The 17,152-nt window shown below is 37.1% G+C and overlaps 1 protein-coding gene across 4 annotated transcripts in view; it reads right to left on the bottom strand.

Annotated features, from left to right (window-relative positions):
* The window catches only part of mymx (myomixer), a 71,797-nt gene that overhangs the window by 11,518 nt on the left and 43,127 nt on the right, over positions 1–17,152 (bottom strand). For 2 of the 4 annotated variants that reach the window (XM_055170025.2, XM_055170024.2), the window contains exons 15-24: positions 16,797–16,946; positions 15,536–15,792; positions 15,305–15,425; positions 14,121–14,315; positions 13,393–13,545; positions 10,834–11,051; positions 8,508–8,691; positions 7,764–7,892; positions 7,294–7,602; positions 6,836–6,943 (exon numbers count right to left, since the gene is read on the bottom strand). In XM_055170025.2, coding sequence (XP_055026000.2) covers positions 6,836–6,943; positions 7,294–7,602; positions 7,764–7,892; positions 8,508–8,691; positions 10,834–11,051; positions 13,393–13,545; positions 14,121–14,315; positions 15,305–15,425; positions 15,536–15,792; positions 16,797–16,946 — 1,824 coding nt within the window. The remainder of the gene's footprint in view (positions 1–6,835; positions 6,944–7,293; positions 7,603–7,763; positions 7,893–8,507; positions 8,692–10,833; positions 11,052–13,392; positions 13,546–14,120; positions 14,316–15,304; positions 15,426–15,535; positions 15,793–16,796; positions 16,947–17,152) is intronic. The other 2 variants (XM_055170026.2, XM_055170028.2) reach the window with 1 other exon arrangement.

Genomic DNA, 17,152 nt, shown 5'->3' on the forward strand with positions numbered 1-17,152 from the left:
CACACTACAGTGTATTGATCCTTGTTGGTCTCTAATGGTATGTATTGGTTCTATGTATTGGTTCTAATGGAATATGGCCCAAAACACACTACAGTGCAGTGCAGTGATTTTAATGGTAAAAGCTAATTGTTCTTATTGGTATTTTAATGGAAACCATTAGAATTTTCTGTAATGGTTTTATTGTTTTTTTCAGCAGGGAAATGCTGATCAACCAATCAAAACAAGGCACACTGATTAAACACCTGAAAAATCAGGTCTGAATGGGTTAATTTTTTAATTTTCAAACATTTAAAAGTCTTTCAGTGAAATGCTTTCCATCATTTTTTTCTACCCAATTCTTGTACAAGGTTTGATATTTTGATATCTACTAGCTTAAGTGTCCAAATACGTTTAGGAGCCACTGTAACTCATAGCTTAAAAACACAATATTTAAACAAAATGAATATTTGTTATCATTGTCTTTGTTTTGAAACATCTGAACACAGCACTTTTGTGTGTTGGCTGGAAATACAGTCTCAGGCATTCTTAAGCAAAAGCAGACATATGTTGCTTCACATTTGTTACTGATAAATGTTGACATCAGATTGCAATGATACAAACCATCAAGCGTAAAATGCTCGATCGTTCCCTCACTGCTTACATCAGGCAGTTGGAATCCACGTTTGTGCAATTTAATATAAAAATGAAAAGCTTATAAATAAACATATCTGGACCCAACATTTTATCTTACCACTAAATAGCAGTAAAGTCTCATAACTACATACATTTTTTTGCTGCCTCAAATTTTTTTGTTTAATCAACTTACTATTATTTATCTTGACAGGAGATTGACATATTTCAACTATATTTTATAAGTTATAACAACTCATCTCTAGTCATACAAACATAAACCACATTCACATAGCACTTTGTGTTCACACAGAATTTTCCAAACACGTCCTGTAAATGTTCTGGGATCGCTCCCGTAAAAAGGACCTGTCGTAACATTCACGGAAAGCATTCTGTGTGAATATACGCAGAAACAATGCCGTAAGGGGTGTGCCGTAGTGCGTGTCAAAATTATGGTTCAGCTTTTTAACACAGGGACTTAAACACAGATCAACATTCACAACAAGAAACGGCGCTTGTACGAGCTTGCACTATTTACTAAGACCATTTACCAGCATGACAGAACAGTGCATCAAGCGCTCCTTCCTTATGATCTTGTCATAAACAAAAATGCAGTGGCGGCTCGGGACTGCTCATCCAAGGGGCGCAAATTCAAAATATGTGTTCGGAGTGTCATGTGTGTTGCTTGAGTTTTCAAAATTTTTGTGTTTGTTGCATCATGTGACCCATGTGCATCACGTGTTTTGTCAAAATAAGTGTCTGCTGCACACAGTGTTGGGGGTAACGCATTACAAGTATTGCGCATTGCGTAATAATATTACTTTTATTACTAGCATTACTTTATAAATGTACACTTTAATATTTGAGTTACTTTTTAAAAAAAACACTTTTACTTTTCAGTTTAATTAATTCCATTTAAAAATTAAATAATGTACTGAATTAAACTGAACACATTAACATAGAATTACGCACTCTGTGCGCCTGAGAGGGAACCGTTTGAGTCAGAAACGGAGATGGCAGGCCAGAGCTTGACATTTTTGCGATCATAAAAAACACCTGCAAGGCCTGAAATCAGCCAAGTAAAAAAGTAATGCAAAAGTAACATAATCATTACTTTCCATGAAAAGTAACTATGTAACACAATAAGTTACTTTTTTGGAGAGTAACTTAATTTTGTAAAGCATTACTTTTTAAAGTAACTTTCCCCAACACTGGCTGCACACGCGTCAAAATCATTTATGATAAAAGAGATGCTGACGTTCACACGTTTTCATATTTTGAAATTACGAACCCCACACATGACGGGCTACATACATGTTGTGACGAACTTCGCATCGAGCGTCATTAAAAAAAGAAGTCACCGGCTGTCGATGCAAAAATGTTTCTCTTTCTAGAAACCACGGATAATTAGCAAACTTCAGACGCTGTAGAAGTCAACATTTAGTTCAGGACTTTGGCACGTACAGGATCTTTACGGTATGTGTGTGAAAGTAGGCACAGATTCCGGAACATCACTGGCAGTGTGAATGAACCAAAAATCAAACGATCCCGGACAAATCCCGGTTGCATTTTCCGTAATGTCTGTGTAAAAAGGGCTATAAAAGAAAACCAAAATGGATATAAGAACGGCTGTTACTTCTTGCCCAACTTATACATGAAAAGGCGGCAACAGCCATTTTAGTATCGTTTGTGATATGGTCTTAGTGACTTGGGAGGCCTCTTTCTTGACTACCCCTAACTTTCACAGATTAAGAAGCTTGTTTTAGCACTAAAACACTTTTAGAGCAAAAATGTAGGAGTCCCAAAATTAGGACTGGCACGGCCATTATTTTTAAGGGTTTCTCCTAAATCAGCAAGTTGCGTTTTACTGTGTTGATGTTCTGAATGGTTACTAGGGCGCTGCTACAGTATGTGGTTGTTTTCTATTCTAAGAGCCCATCCTTAAGTCTCTCTGATATTTTGGTTCTCATGGTGTGGGGTACATGCCAAACTTTAAAGCTTAGGGTTATGGGTTTGTTCAAATAATTACGATCTGCCTTAAGCAAACACCTCTAATAAAATCAAAAGCATTGGAGTTACATGTGAACAACACTAGGATATTTTCTTTGTGTTTAATAAGAATCATATGCTCTTAAACATCTCGTCACACACAGCTGTAATGGTTTGACCTTTCACCCTATGACTAATCTTGTGTTGCCCCAGATCATAAATCACACAGTTCAGTCATGAACAACAAACTTCTTCAGTCCTCCGCTCCTGCTGGGAGTCATTTCAAAACTTAGCTGTCATGGGAAGTGAAAGGGGCGAGGCCGAATCTCAAAGCTGAACCCATGTAATTATGTTAACCAGTGGCCGCTTGTGACTGCTCATCCGAGGGGCGCAAATTTAAAATAAGTGTTCGGAGTGTCATGTGTGTTGCTTGCCTTTCAAAATATGTGTTTGTTGCGTCATGTGAACCATGTGCATCACGTGTTTGGTCAAAATAAGTGCCTGCTGCACACGCGTCAAAACCGTTTATGATAAAAGAAACGCTCACGTTCACAAAATACACGCAAGACACTCCCTTAACATTAAACTCGAGTTTATGCGAGTATCTGGCTCTTTTATCATAAACCCTTTAGACGCGTCTGCAGCAGGCACTTATTTTAACATGACAAATTATACAAGCTTATCTCTCTGTGATGCTTTTGAAAGTTTGCAAGGGCACAAAATAACTAATCTTGGTGACAGATATAAAAATGTGAAGCCTTAATCCTCCTGCCATTATCCAGAAAATCATTCAAAGCTCCTTTGAGAATTTCCAAAATGAATGACATGAGCGCGCCAACCTACAGAATTGGATCAATTTCCAAAATAATTTTTACTACAGACCAAAGTTTACATTTCACAGGTCCTTACAGCATAATAAAAGACCCGAGCGTACTGAAAATCCATTTAAGGCCTCTATACTTTAAAACTTCCTTTAACTGTTCCAAGAAACACACCGATTTTATTATTGTTGCAATTACTTTAAAAATCCTCCCGAATATAGTTTTGTAAACAATCTGAATGTTTGAAATAAGCCTTTTATACGTGTCTTGGACGAATGTCTCGTCTTGGTTTCTAATATTTCTCATATAGTGGCTGTTCAGAATGAGATCATCTGAAGTGGTCATTTCCTTAGACATCCATTGCTGCTGTTACCTGTTTGCAATCTCTCATAAACCGTAGCGAGTCCTCCTCCATCAAAGTCAACTCATACACTTTGTTGTGTTTCCAAACCCTGAACAAGCCAAAGGGAATGTTGGGAACAGTGTACTATAACACGACTCTGACTATTTGGGCCGTACCCTATACCTAAAGGAATGACTAGAGTTACACACTATTTGATCAAGCTGCCAAATTTTTTTTTTTATAGTAAATTGGATAGAAATACTAAAACTGCATTCATTCAGTCTATTTTGTGGAGCATTATGATTTTGCATTGTACACTGCAAAAAATGATTTTCAAGAAAAAAAGCTTAGTATTTGTCTTGTTTTCAGTAAAAATATCAAAAAATTCTTAAATTAAAATGCTTTTTCTTGATGAGCAAAACGACCCAAGAAAATAAGTCTAGTTTTCAGATCAAAAATATCAAATTGAAGTGATTTTGTGCATAAATCAAGCAAAAAAAATCTGCCAGTGGGGTAAGAAAAAAAATCTTAAATATTGTCTTAAGTCTGGAATACACTGCAGGATTTTTGCACTCCTATAAGATCATTACCTTATCACACTGTGCAACATGAATCGTTTAAACTCTGGTACGACAGGCGCGTAGACTGTGCGATAATGACACGGAAGCTTCGACGGTTGCGTCATAAGTTAGCGTAACGTCAACAGCATGCGCTTGTGGTAAACAAATACCAGTACGCAGGTCATAGCAGCAAACACACTGTGTGGTGATCATGCTGAATTTCTGACACTGTCAGAAAACTAGCGTAGGCTATCTTTGGATGCAAGACCAGGAAAACGGCCGTCTTTGAATCTCTCTCACTGTACGACATAGGGCCACCGATGAAGAGCCACGATCACAGAAATCGCGACGATTGTTTCAAGATGTCAATCTTTCGTCTGGGACAGACAAAAAAAATTGCTTACCCCATTGGCAGATTTTTTTGCTTGTTTTATGCACAAAAACTAGACTTATTTTCTTGGGTCGTTTTGCTCATCAAGAAAAAGCATCTTGATTTAAGAATTTTTTTTATATTTTTCCTGAAAGCAGGACAAAATACTAAGAGTTTTTTTTTCTTGAAAATCATTTTTTGCAGTGTACATTTACGCATTTAAATCTTTATTCAGAAAGATTTAAATCAGGCGCTTTAATCCAAGGTTTTCTTGTCTAAAAACGCAACATGCTGCTTTCGACGCGACATTCTGAAAAGTTAAAGCATCCAACTTGCTGCAGCGCCAACACGCCTGGAAAAAAAAGAGTGCGTCACACCGAATTTCAGCTCTCTATTTGAGCATCTACATTCAAAATAATAAATTTAATGTGAACCGCCCATTACAGTGCATTACAAGGTAGCAGGCATGGGCCTGTTACCAGTTTTAAGGTATACCGAAGTTTTAAAAAGTCAAGGTTTCAAAGCCACTAATGTCATTTTATGTAAAAAAAAACTTTTCAAGCACAAAATTAATTAAATCAATAAGTAATGTAATTAATATATATTACATTTTGAAAAGAATATTATAATTCAAAGGCTTTATTTTTTACCTTGCACACATGCTGTGTGTTGTTTAAAAATAAAATGTATTGTGTCCGGTTGAAAAATTGTTGTTTGTATACGCAGCCATTTGAAAATAACACATTTTAGTGTTGCAATGGCAGTAACGCAACACGGTGAAACTGTGGTATTTTTGCTCAAGGTTACCATGCCGCCAAAATCTCATACCGGCCCATGGCTACAAGGTAGACATATATAATCAGTATGTGTGTTCTCTGGGTTTGAACCCATGACCATTTTGCGCAGCGATTGCAATGCTCCACCGCTGAGCTATACAGGAGCACAATGTGACATAATTTAAAAAAAGTTAAAAATAAAATATTTTCAGGCCAAAGTCTTATTACTTTAATGTCTACAGTTAGGAATAAAGATATTGTAATGATGTGAATAAAGACAAACAATGTTTTTGTTTTGTATTTTGGTGCAGGAGGGTTTAACTTATAAAATAATATAAAAAGCTTAGAAACACTTAAAGGGGACATATGATAAAAAACAGACTTTTTCCATGTTTAACGCTACGTTCACACGAGGCATAAGCGTTAACGCTTTCCATTCACTTTTAATGGGTGACGTCGTCATGCGTTGCTGAACTGAATTGTGGATCTGTCGGCAACGCATCACTGCCGTTGAAATTGAACAATTCTCAACTTTTCAGATCGCCTTATGCAAATAACGTAGGCAGAGCCAGCCAATCACGTTTATGAAAACCAGAGCATGTGTTGGGGCCACTGTGATTGGCTGTTGGCTACGCTTCAGACAAGACTTCCATCAAGCGTTAATGCTTCTGTCCCCTGTGAATGTACCGTAAGTGCTATAATTGGGTCCCCAGTGCTTCTATCAACCTAGAAAATGTGAAAGAGATCAACCCAGTAACTTAGTTTTGGTAATCCATTCTTTGCAAGCATGGGAAAAATAGCTAATTGAAATCCGTCTCCCCTTGTGATGTCAGAAGGGGATAATACCGCCCCTTAATCTGCAATATACAACCACGACACTGCCATTTAGTGCAGAGATTAACTCATTTGCATTTTAAAGGACACACCCAAAAACTACACATTTTTGCTCACACCTACAAAGTGGCAATTTTAACATGCTATAATAAATTATCTATATATTTTGAGCTAAAACTACTCTGGGGACACCAAATATTTATTTAACATCTTAAAAAGTCTTGTGAAATGTCCCCTTTAAAGGGATAATTCACAAAAAAAAAATTAAAATTCTGTCATCATTTACAGCTTTGTAACAACTGAAAAGTTGGTGAATAATGACAGAATTTTCATTTTTGGCTGAACCATCACTTTAATCTATTTTTTCAAAATAAGATAAAAATGGTAATAAAATGAGACGCAGATGTTGTAATGTATGATAATTCAGTCTTAAACATCACACTGTTAGTCCATCACACTGCAATAATCATGCAAAAACAGATCACAGGTTTCTGTCGACTCATGCAGGACCACCGATCATCACTGTTATTTACCTCTTCTGCATTGTGTCCATAAATCTTTTTCTTTCGCTTTAAACTACCAAAAAGCCCCTGGCAGCGTTTCCAAAAGCTTTTACAGGGAGAAGAGTGAGACTCAGCAGGCTGAAGGAGAGGGTGAGAGAAATAAATCTGATACATATAGTCAAGAAAAGAGAAGGGGAAAAAATCAAGAGAAATCTGAAGATTTGGTCATGGTTTACTCAACCTCATGTCTGTCAAACCCAAACTCATTGTATGGTTTTAATTTGCTTTAAGTAGCATCTTTGTGTCTTCATACTGGTTTAGAATGACATGAATGTGAGTAACTGATACCAGAACTGTTTCTTTAACAAGGACACCAAGTAGGATATAAGCAGGTCAAAATTGAACTCCTGTTCAATGTTGACTTCTGTATATTTCACAAAATCACACGTCAATGCTTCACATGTATGTGTGTGTTTGATCATTCTTACCCTGTGCACAGGTTCGGGCTCCATCGCGGCCCCCTCACTGCCAGGTGTCTGTACCTGTAGATGGGGGTCTCCAGAGTTAGTGAAGCTGAGGATCAGGTTAACAGTGCCCCCTAAAGCCGGAGGACTAGATCCCTTCAGCAGCAGATAGGGTGAATCGGGCCTCTCTGAGTTACTGATGACATCACTTCCTCTGACACTTTTCATTACTTCATATCCATCACTGGGCTGTGATTTGTCCTCCAGTTCAGCAGGGGGCGCACATGTCATGTGCTCGAGTCTGTTCTGAGAGTGCTCAGGTGATGTTTCAAGCTGAAATGACAGATTTAATACATCTTATTAGGAGATTACTGTATCTGTGAAATCCAGACTAACGTCTCATAATCCAAAAATGAGATTTGGAGCTTGAAGTTTGATTTCAAGCATTGATTTCAATCTATCATTTTTTGCTGTTTTAAGGTATAGACTGTTACCTCTGAATATATGGCATCTGTCTGGGCTTCTTCGGCTTTCTTTCTGGTTAACAGCTGATCCTTCTGAGCCCTCCAGTGGACCAAAATCCATCCCAGCATGCTCCTCAGCTCCTCCATCCTCTCACCGATCTGCAAAAAAGTGCAAGTAAGAAACTCCTGACCTACAATAAGAATATAAACCTGGTCTTGAAGAAAGTAAGCCAATATAAAAATGCATATTTTATAACAACATATGAAACACTGCTGAGATTGAATTGAGCAACTGATCTGAGGAATACGCTATGTTCTAGTTTAAATTCTCATATACTGCTAAAAATGAATTTCAAGGGAAATATTTCTTGTATTTTTGTCTTGTTTACAGTAAAAATATCAGAATTTCTTAAATTAAAATGCTTTTTCTTGATGAGAAAAATGAATTTTTTTGAAATTTCAAATTTAGATGATTTTGTGCATAAAACAAGCCAAAAAAAATCTGCCAAATGGGGTAAGCAAATTTTACTTGAATTTTTCTTGAATTTAGTGTTTAAGAAAAATATTCAAGATTGTTTGGCTAACCCCATTGGCAGATTTTTTTTTTTTGCTTGTTTTATGCACAAAATCACTTAAATTTGATATTTTATTTTCTTGGGTCGTTTTGCTCATCAAAAAAGCATCATAATTTAAGAATTTTTAGATATTTTTTATTTTTTCTTGAAAATAATTTTTTGCAGTGTAGGTCCGTAGGATGTGTTCTGTAAGACGAACCATTTTGTTAAGATGATGCTCTTCATCAAACAGCTTCTTTCCAGCCACGACGAGCTGATCAAACTCTTCAAACTTCTGTTCGATCTGCCGATCCAAAACCTCCACCAGAGGCTCCCGGTTCTCTCGGCTCTGCCGCCGAGCGCTCTCTGAGAAAATACAGGAGCGAGTGTCTTCTGTCCAAGAGCTGTGAGAGAGAAGATGAAGAACAGAAGGCTGAAGAGCAGCGCTGCAGGCCAACACATGATACCAGACAGACGTTTGATCCAAACACAGAGAGAACACAATGTGAACAGAGTTTACAGAGCTAACAAACACAGACATCCTCCATCAATAAACAAACGTTAGATGTGCAAATGGTAGCCATACTTTCTGTGTGAATTTTGTAAAAGCACTTCCAGGTCACAATTTACCCCAAAAATAGACCAAAAAGATTCTGTATTAGGAAAAAGAAGATTTTTGTCAAATTATTTTATGATACACTGCAAAAAAAAATTATTTTCTTACTTAGTATTTTTGTCTTGTTTTTAGTAAAAATATCTAAAAATTCTTAAATTAAGATGCATTTTCTTGATGCGCAAAATGACCTAGGAAAATAAGTCTAGTTTTTAAACAAAAAAAATATACACTTTAAGTAAATTAGTGCTTAAAACAAGCAAAAAAAAAAATTGCCAATGGAATAAGACAATTTTTCTTGAAATAAATTAACTTTTTTTGTTGCTTTAATACTTAGTAAGAAAGTCATTTTTGGGATTGTAGTTTAGCACCCTTCCATATTTTCTTTACCATAAAGTATCCATGTATTTTACTTTTGCATGCTCTTTACTTTCAATGTTTTGCCTGTGTATGAAGTTTTAGCTCAAAATACCATATAGATAATTTATTATCATTATTAACATGTTAAAATTGCCACTTTTTTAAAGGTGTCTTTGCACTCTGCCGTGGTTGGATAGTGCAGATTAAGGGGCTGTATTATCCCCTTCTGACATCACAAGGGGAGCCAAATTTCAATGAGTTATTTTTTCACATGCTTGCAGAGAATGGTTTACCAAAACTGTCCCCTGCAATGTGGGACTTTTAGAAAGATTTCTTGACAGAAATGCAATATATACATAACTATATTATCATGGTATATATAAACCTTACGTTATGAACTGTATTGTTTTTTTTTTACCTTAGCTTGAGGCGTTTTTATCTACATATACCGCGGTCTCCTTACATGGAAGTCACCTTCATGTTTCTATAGTAGCCCTAAATGGACAAACTGCTCTATAGAGCATTTTTCATCCCTCAAACGACGACATGTTTGTCCTGTGGCAGTTACGTGTTTCGAAATTGAGGGGTGGGTCAATGGTGTGACGTTAATTATTTTGTGTCCGTATGGATAACTGAAATGTTAAATTTCAAAATAAATTTGCAAATTACTTTCAAACATTCTCTTTTTTGAAGACCAAGTCTAAAATTTCTGATTTTATATCATTTTGAAAGAATATTTGGGGGATAATTGCAAAAATGTCAATGTGGTGTAACCGGTCTGTGTCAATTGGTGTAACTAGTTTTTTTAATGAAATATAAATATATTCATAAAAAATGTGGAATAAAATATAATCATCTAGTTTAATGTAATATGATTTTTTTTACATACATTTTTACATAATTTGTCAAATATTATTTAGAAAACAGAGCTGTTTTCAGCATATGTCAAGACAAATATTACAAAAACGCATTAAAATTTATATTTAGAAATAACTAACTATCAAAATGATATTTTAAAATGATTTTTTTGGATGATTACACTTACATGCCATCAAGGTGGATAAAATATTTAATATTTCTCATTCTTTGGCTCAATTGGCGGTTACACCATTTGACATTTTCAGGTCCATTCAGTCTTAACTTTCATAAAAATGGTTCAAATGTAATTTTTTATAGCATAAAATTAACATAAAATAGTGTGCATTGAAATAAACCTGATGCATGCTTTTAAATCAAGTAAAAAAAAAATATGAAGCCATTTTTGTTACTGACCAGGATAAGCTGTGAACTGAGCTGTTGTTTGCAATTCGCAATCTCGCTGCTCCTGTAGATGCCGGTAAAAACCCCACACTGGACTTTAAATTAAATATTTTTGAATTTGTGTTCTTGTAACTCCTTTGGAAGACCATTGCATTAAATTTGGGTTTGACTCCCAGGGAATAATCATACTGATAAAATGAACACCCTTGCAGTCATTCGCCTGCCAAATGTAAATGGAAGTGATTTCGAGGGAATCTGACCTGGACGTACTTGTTTATCACCATAACATAACACACGTTAAAGATTGACATACATCATGGCCAGGTAGTTCCTGAAGAACTTGCGCAGATGTTCAAACTGCAGAAGTCTCTTTCTGTTTTCTGCCACGCTCTTGCCGAGTTCATCCCAGACCTGCAAACTGGACTGGATCTCAGTTCCCGCAGCGTTCATTCTCTCCGGGCAAACATCTGTCAGATGAGTAGCCTGGCTCTCCAAATCCTCAACCTGCTCCCTCAAGATCTCATATTCAGCCTAGAGAAATAAAAAGCCAATGGTTAACACAGCTCAGCATTTATAAGACACGACCGAATGCATACTGTTGAAAAAAAATAAGTACTTTTTTGCTGTATTTTCAGCACTGCATGCAAATATTGTGCATGCACAAAATAAACAGAGGACCTACAATGGCCAAAAACCATAACCATAACATTTAATAACCCTAGGCAATATGCATTACATATTGCAAACACAGCATGCAGTACTTCTGTCTCCTTCAAACAGCTTCACACACGCCATTTACACTTTCAATGCTTCGACTCTGTAAAAGAAACCATATGTGTTTCTGAGTATAATTAATACAGTTAGAGGCTTAAACGAATCAAGACGCTCAAAGTTTTTATGCTCTTGTGAGACTGTCAGATGCCTTGTGCATGAGACCCAAACTATTTTAGTATAAGCGATTAGGTCATTTCTTGGGCTTTGGGCTTTTAGATTCAGACAGCTGTGTGCGTTCACGCTACGCACGCCATTGAATCATGCATCATATCTTAACACACTTCACCGTGCTCGATCCTGCGGCCGCAAATGAATCAATCGGCACATGTGCACGCCGAAACACGCGTTAGAAATGCACATTCTCGCAAACAATGGTGTCCGGTGTGGGTGATAAAGTCTTGTGTGGGCTCACACATTGAGGCTGACTTCATTAACATTTACAGAACAAAACATGGGCCCGGCGGAGCCCTCGGTGGACGTGAGACTTCAACTGCAAAACGAAACAATGTGCTAAAACTAATTCACTATGAGCAATGGGAGAGAGCCATTTCCATTCGATCAACAATGAGAGAGAGGTCAAAGTCTCACGACAAACAAGATGCTGTGTGTGTGTGTGTGTTAACTTGAAAAAAAAAACATGGACCCCGTACCACAAAACTTTAAAAGGACAGTTCACCCAAAATTGAAAATAATGTCATTAATGACTCACCCTCATGTCGTTCTAAATTTGTAAGACCTCCGTTCATCTTAAGAACACAGTTTAGGATGTTTTATATTTAGTCCGAAAGCTTTCTGAACCTCCATTAAAAATCTAGTAACGGTATACTGTAAATGACCAGAAAGGTAATAAAAACATCATCAAAGTAGTCCATGTGACACCAGTGGGTCAGCCAGAATGTGCCGAAACATCGAAAATACATTTTGGTCCAAAAATAACAAAAATTACTTTATTCAGCATTGTCTTCTCTTCCGCGTGAAGCGCATGTGCGAGACTAAAGTCACGTGACTGCAGCGACGCGACTGACGTGTTATTTGGTGCGCCCCAGCATCGTTTTTTTTTTTTTTTGTGCGCCCGGGCTTTGTTTACAGTCTGAGGGAGACGCACGCTGTAAGTTTGAAAAAAAAACTTTGCAAATATGTCTGAGGACAACATGTCATCTGCGTCACTGCAGTCACGTGACTTTAGTAGACAATGCTGAATAAAGTCTTAATTTTTGTTATTTTTGGACCAAAATGTATTTTCGATGCTTCAACACATTCTAACTGACCCACTGATATCACATTGACTACTTTGATGATGTTTTTATTACCTTTCTGGACATGGACAGTAAACCATACATAGATTTTCAATGAACGGTCAACAAGCTCTCGGAGTAAATATAAAACATCTTAAACTGTGTTACGAAGATGAACGGAGGTCTTACGAGTTTGGAACGACATGAGGGTGAGTCATTAATGACATTATTTTCATTTTTGGGTAGACTGTCCCTTTAAGTAGCACGGGTATATTTGTAGCAATAACCAAAATATATTGTATGGGTTAAAATTGTCAATTTTTCTTTTATGCCAAAGATCATTAGGATATTATGTAAAGGTTATTTCAATTAAGATATTTTGAAAATTTCCTAAATAATTTTTTTTATGAGTTGAAGCCCTTGTTAAGGACTTCATGTGGGCAACTTCAATTGCGATTTTTTCAAAATTTTGATTTTTTTTGCACCTTTAAATTCCAGATTTACAAATAGTTCAATATTTGCCAAATATTGTCCTATTCTAACAAACTATACATCAAAAGCTTATTTATTTAGCTTTCAGATGAATCATCGATTTAAAAAAAATTACCCTTAAGACTGGTCCAGAGTCACATTTTTATTGGGATAAGCACTATTTAGTGTTTCTTATTTAAACAACACTAACCTCATTCAAACGTTCTGGCCAATGCATAAATCCTTTTTATATTTTTATTTAAAGTATTATATAATTTCTTTCTGAAGGACAACATAGGGTGGTATTTCAGCCCAATAGATGATAAAGTTTTTGGTGGGATTTACGTGAAAATCCTCTCTACATGTTGCAGTGACGATCAGTGTACCCGTACCTCCAGCTGGTCCTGGTACTCCTGCAGACTATCGAGACCACAGCGATCCGGCTCACATCTGACAGCCATCTCACTCTCCATTTCTAGTACATCGACAGACAGTTCTGCACAGCGCTGAAGACATTGCTCAGCACGAGCTGAAAACGTGGAATACTAGGAAAGAGTAACAAATAAATCACTAATTTTTATTAAAAGTTAAATAACAACTTTCACACTTCTTCTGTACTGCCTGAAATTTTTCTTGAGCTTTATATTTTAAAGGAACATTTTATTGCTCTATCATAGTTCAGAAGATTCAATTAGAGTTCCCAGTTATGCTTTATATAATGGAAAACTGCACACATTTGTTTATCCCAAAACTGCCTCATCTTATTCTGCGTACACATCAAACGCAAAGCATCGCGTTCCTCGCTCTAGTTTACTCACGGTATTTAATTTATTATATTCAACATGCGCAAAGACGCGTTTGAGCGCGTGTTTTCGCAGTCCAATTTGTGTCATTAGCATTGCCCATTCGCATCTATTTGTGTCTTTGCTTTGACTTTGTAAGTAATCTACTCATGCAAATCGTTGATTTCGCAATTGGTGAACATTTGCTCTCCCTGTAATAATTTTTCTGTATAGATGAAATACTTGCTCTTGTTTATTCTCAAATTCAATTTACGTTTCATTCAAATATGGCACTTGCATTATTTCCAAGCAAATCAAAGTAAATCTGATGTATTTACCCTACAGAGGAGTTCATGGATACTCTGGTCATGTGACTGCGAGCGACCTCTCTCCCGTGCCGTGTCGTTGAGCATCTCCACAGCTTCTCTGAGTTCCTCCACAGGGTTTCCGATGGTTTCGATCAAGGGTCGCTCATGCGCATTCACCGGCAAACCCAGAGGAGAGGATCCAGGATCAAGATCACTACACAGGGGCTGGTGGACCGTGATAAAGACTTGTCATTTAAAGGATTGGTCAATTTTCTTAAGAAAAAAAAATCATGTCATCCGGGGTGTTGATGTCTGTCTTTGTTCAGTCGAGAAGAAATTGTGTTTTTTTAGGAAGACATTCCAGGATTTTTCTCATTTTAATGGACTTTAATGGACCCCAACGCTTAACAGTTTTAATGTAGTTTAAAATCGCGATTTCAAAGGACTCTAAACGATCCCAAACGAGGCATAAGGGTCTTATCTCGCGAAACGATTGTCATTTTTGGCAAGAAAATAAAAAATATGCACTTTTAAACCACAACTTCTTTTCTTCCTCCGGCTGTATGACGAGCCAGCGCGACCTCACATAATTGCGCAATGACGTGGAAAGGTCACGTGTTACATATATGAAATGCACATTTGCGGACCGTTTTAAACAATAAACTGACACAAAGATATTAATTAGTATCATTCCACATACAAGAACGTCGGAAGGGTCCTCTTTCTCCACACTTGTAAACACTGGGGCGTAGTTTCGATACTATGACGTATTACGTGAGGTTGCGATGCCGCGTCACATGACCGAGAAGACAAGAAGTTGTGGTTTAAAAGTGCATATTTTTATTTTTCTTGCCAAAAATGACAATTGTTTCGCTAGATAAGACCCTTATGCCTCGTATGAGATCGTTTAGAGTCCTTTGAAACTGCAATTTTATACTACATTAAAACTGTTAAGTTTTGGGGTCCATTAAAGTCCATTAAAATGCGAAAAATCCTGGAATGTTTTCCTCAGGAAGCGTGGTTTCTTCTCGACTGAGCAGGGAGGGACATCAGCGTTTTGGATGAGATGGTGGTGAGTAAATATCTGGATTTTTTTAAGAAAATGGACTAATCCTTTAAATCGAAGACCACTCCAACGTCAATTTAATTTTCTGACATAATCTGACATGTGATAGAAAGAGCACTAAATATAGTAAAGTTTCATTGAGTCTGACCTGTCCAAGTGTGCTGTATTGGCTTTCTTCCAGTTCCACTTTCTCTAGAAACTCTGTGAGCATGCGTGTGTCCTTCAGTTTTGAGCTCTGTTGGGTTAGTGCAGTCTGCACACTGCTGAATCTGAGAGAGAATAACAAATACTAATCTTCATACAAACATTCATCGCACATAACAACTTATCAAATGTGTAATTTTTCTTGAAACTTTTAAGCTGAACGGGCGGCACGTACTTTCTCTCCACCTCTTTTAGCCGTGCGGGGAGTAGTTGTGTGTGAAGATGTTTTTGACTGCTCAGATGATCAACCTCCTGTCTGAGGTTGTGCAGCTCCAAACCTCTGACCTCCAGCTCCTCCTCCAGCTGAAAGCTCTCTTGCTCAGCCACGCTCACAGATTCGGGGTCTCCTGCCAATGACGCCTGCCTGATGGACAACTCCACAGCCTCCAACCACGCCTCCAGACTACACAAAGACTGAAGAACACGTACCACCTGGAGAACAAAATCCTTTAAGTCTTTCATTCTAATCTCTTTTCCAGCACCTCTATAGTACATCTCTAAGTTAACCAGGTGTTAAAGGAATATTCCATTTTCTTAAAAGAAAAATCCAGATAATTTACTCACCACCATGTCATCCAAAATGTTGATGTCTTTCTTTGTTCAGTCGAGAAGAAATTATGTTTTTTGAGGAAAACATTGCACGATTTTTCTCATTTTAATGGACTTTATTAGAGCCCAACATTTAATACTTAACTCAACACTTAACAGTTTTTTTCAGCGGAGTTTTAAATGACTATAAACGATCCCAAACGAGGCATAAGGGTCTTATCTAGCGAAACGATTGTCATTTTTGACAATAAAAATAAAAATATCCACTTTTAAAGCACAACTTCTCGTCTAGATCCAGTCGTGATGCGCTAGCGTGAACCCACGCAATACGTCATGACGTCAAGAGGTCACAGAGGACAAACGCGAAACTCCGCCCCAGTGTTTACAAGTGTGTTGAAAGAGGACCGTTCCTACGTTGTTGTATGTCAACTGATACTAATTAATGTTTTTGTCAGTTTATTGTTTACAATGGTCCGCAAATGTGCGTTTTATATATGTAACACGTGACCTCCCTACGTCACTACGCATTTACGTTAGGTTGTGCTGGACCGGACCTAGACGAAAAGTTGTGGTTTAAAAGAGCATATTTTAAATTTTTCTTGTAAGAGTTACAGTCGTTTCGCTAGATGAGACCCTTATGCCTCGTTTGGGATCGTTTGGAGTCCTTTGAAGCTCCGTTGAAGAGAACTGTTATGTGTTGAGTTAAGTATTAAGTGTTGGGCTTTATTAAAGTCCATTAAAATGAGAAAAATCCTGCAATGTTTTCCTCAAAAAACATAATATCTTCTCGACTGAACAAAGAAAGACATCAACATTTTGGATGACATGGTGGTGAGTAAATTATCTGGATTTTTCTTTTAAGAAAATTGAATATTCCTTTAATGTACCTTGCAGTTGAGCTCCTCCGAGACCTGCAGAACCAGTCCGTTTCTCTCATGTCTTCTCTTTAGCTCGTCCCACAGTACCTCCAGTTCACTCAGAAACTCCTGGATCTTTGTACTGCCTAGATGTTGAGCTTTCACCAGACTGTGACCCTCCTGGAGTAAAACATGCATGCATTTTAACTCTTTCCCTGCCAGCGTTTTTTTTTCAGCATTTTTATGATTTTCACAAAAGTTTAATGACTTCCAGAAAATGTAAATATAAACATACACTATATATATCAAGTGAAAAAAGGTCATGCTTCCAAACAAAACAAAAAAACATTTCACCCTATCTTTATTTGTTCTCTTTTGATCACATC

Source organism: Misgurnus anguillicaudatus, chromosome 11 (genome assembly GCF_027580225.2).
Source record: "Misgurnus anguillicaudatus chromosome 11, ASM2758022v2, whole genome shotgun sequence".
NCBI lineage: Eukaryota > Metazoa > Chordata > Actinopteri > Cypriniformes > Cobitidae > Misgurnus > Misgurnus anguillicaudatus.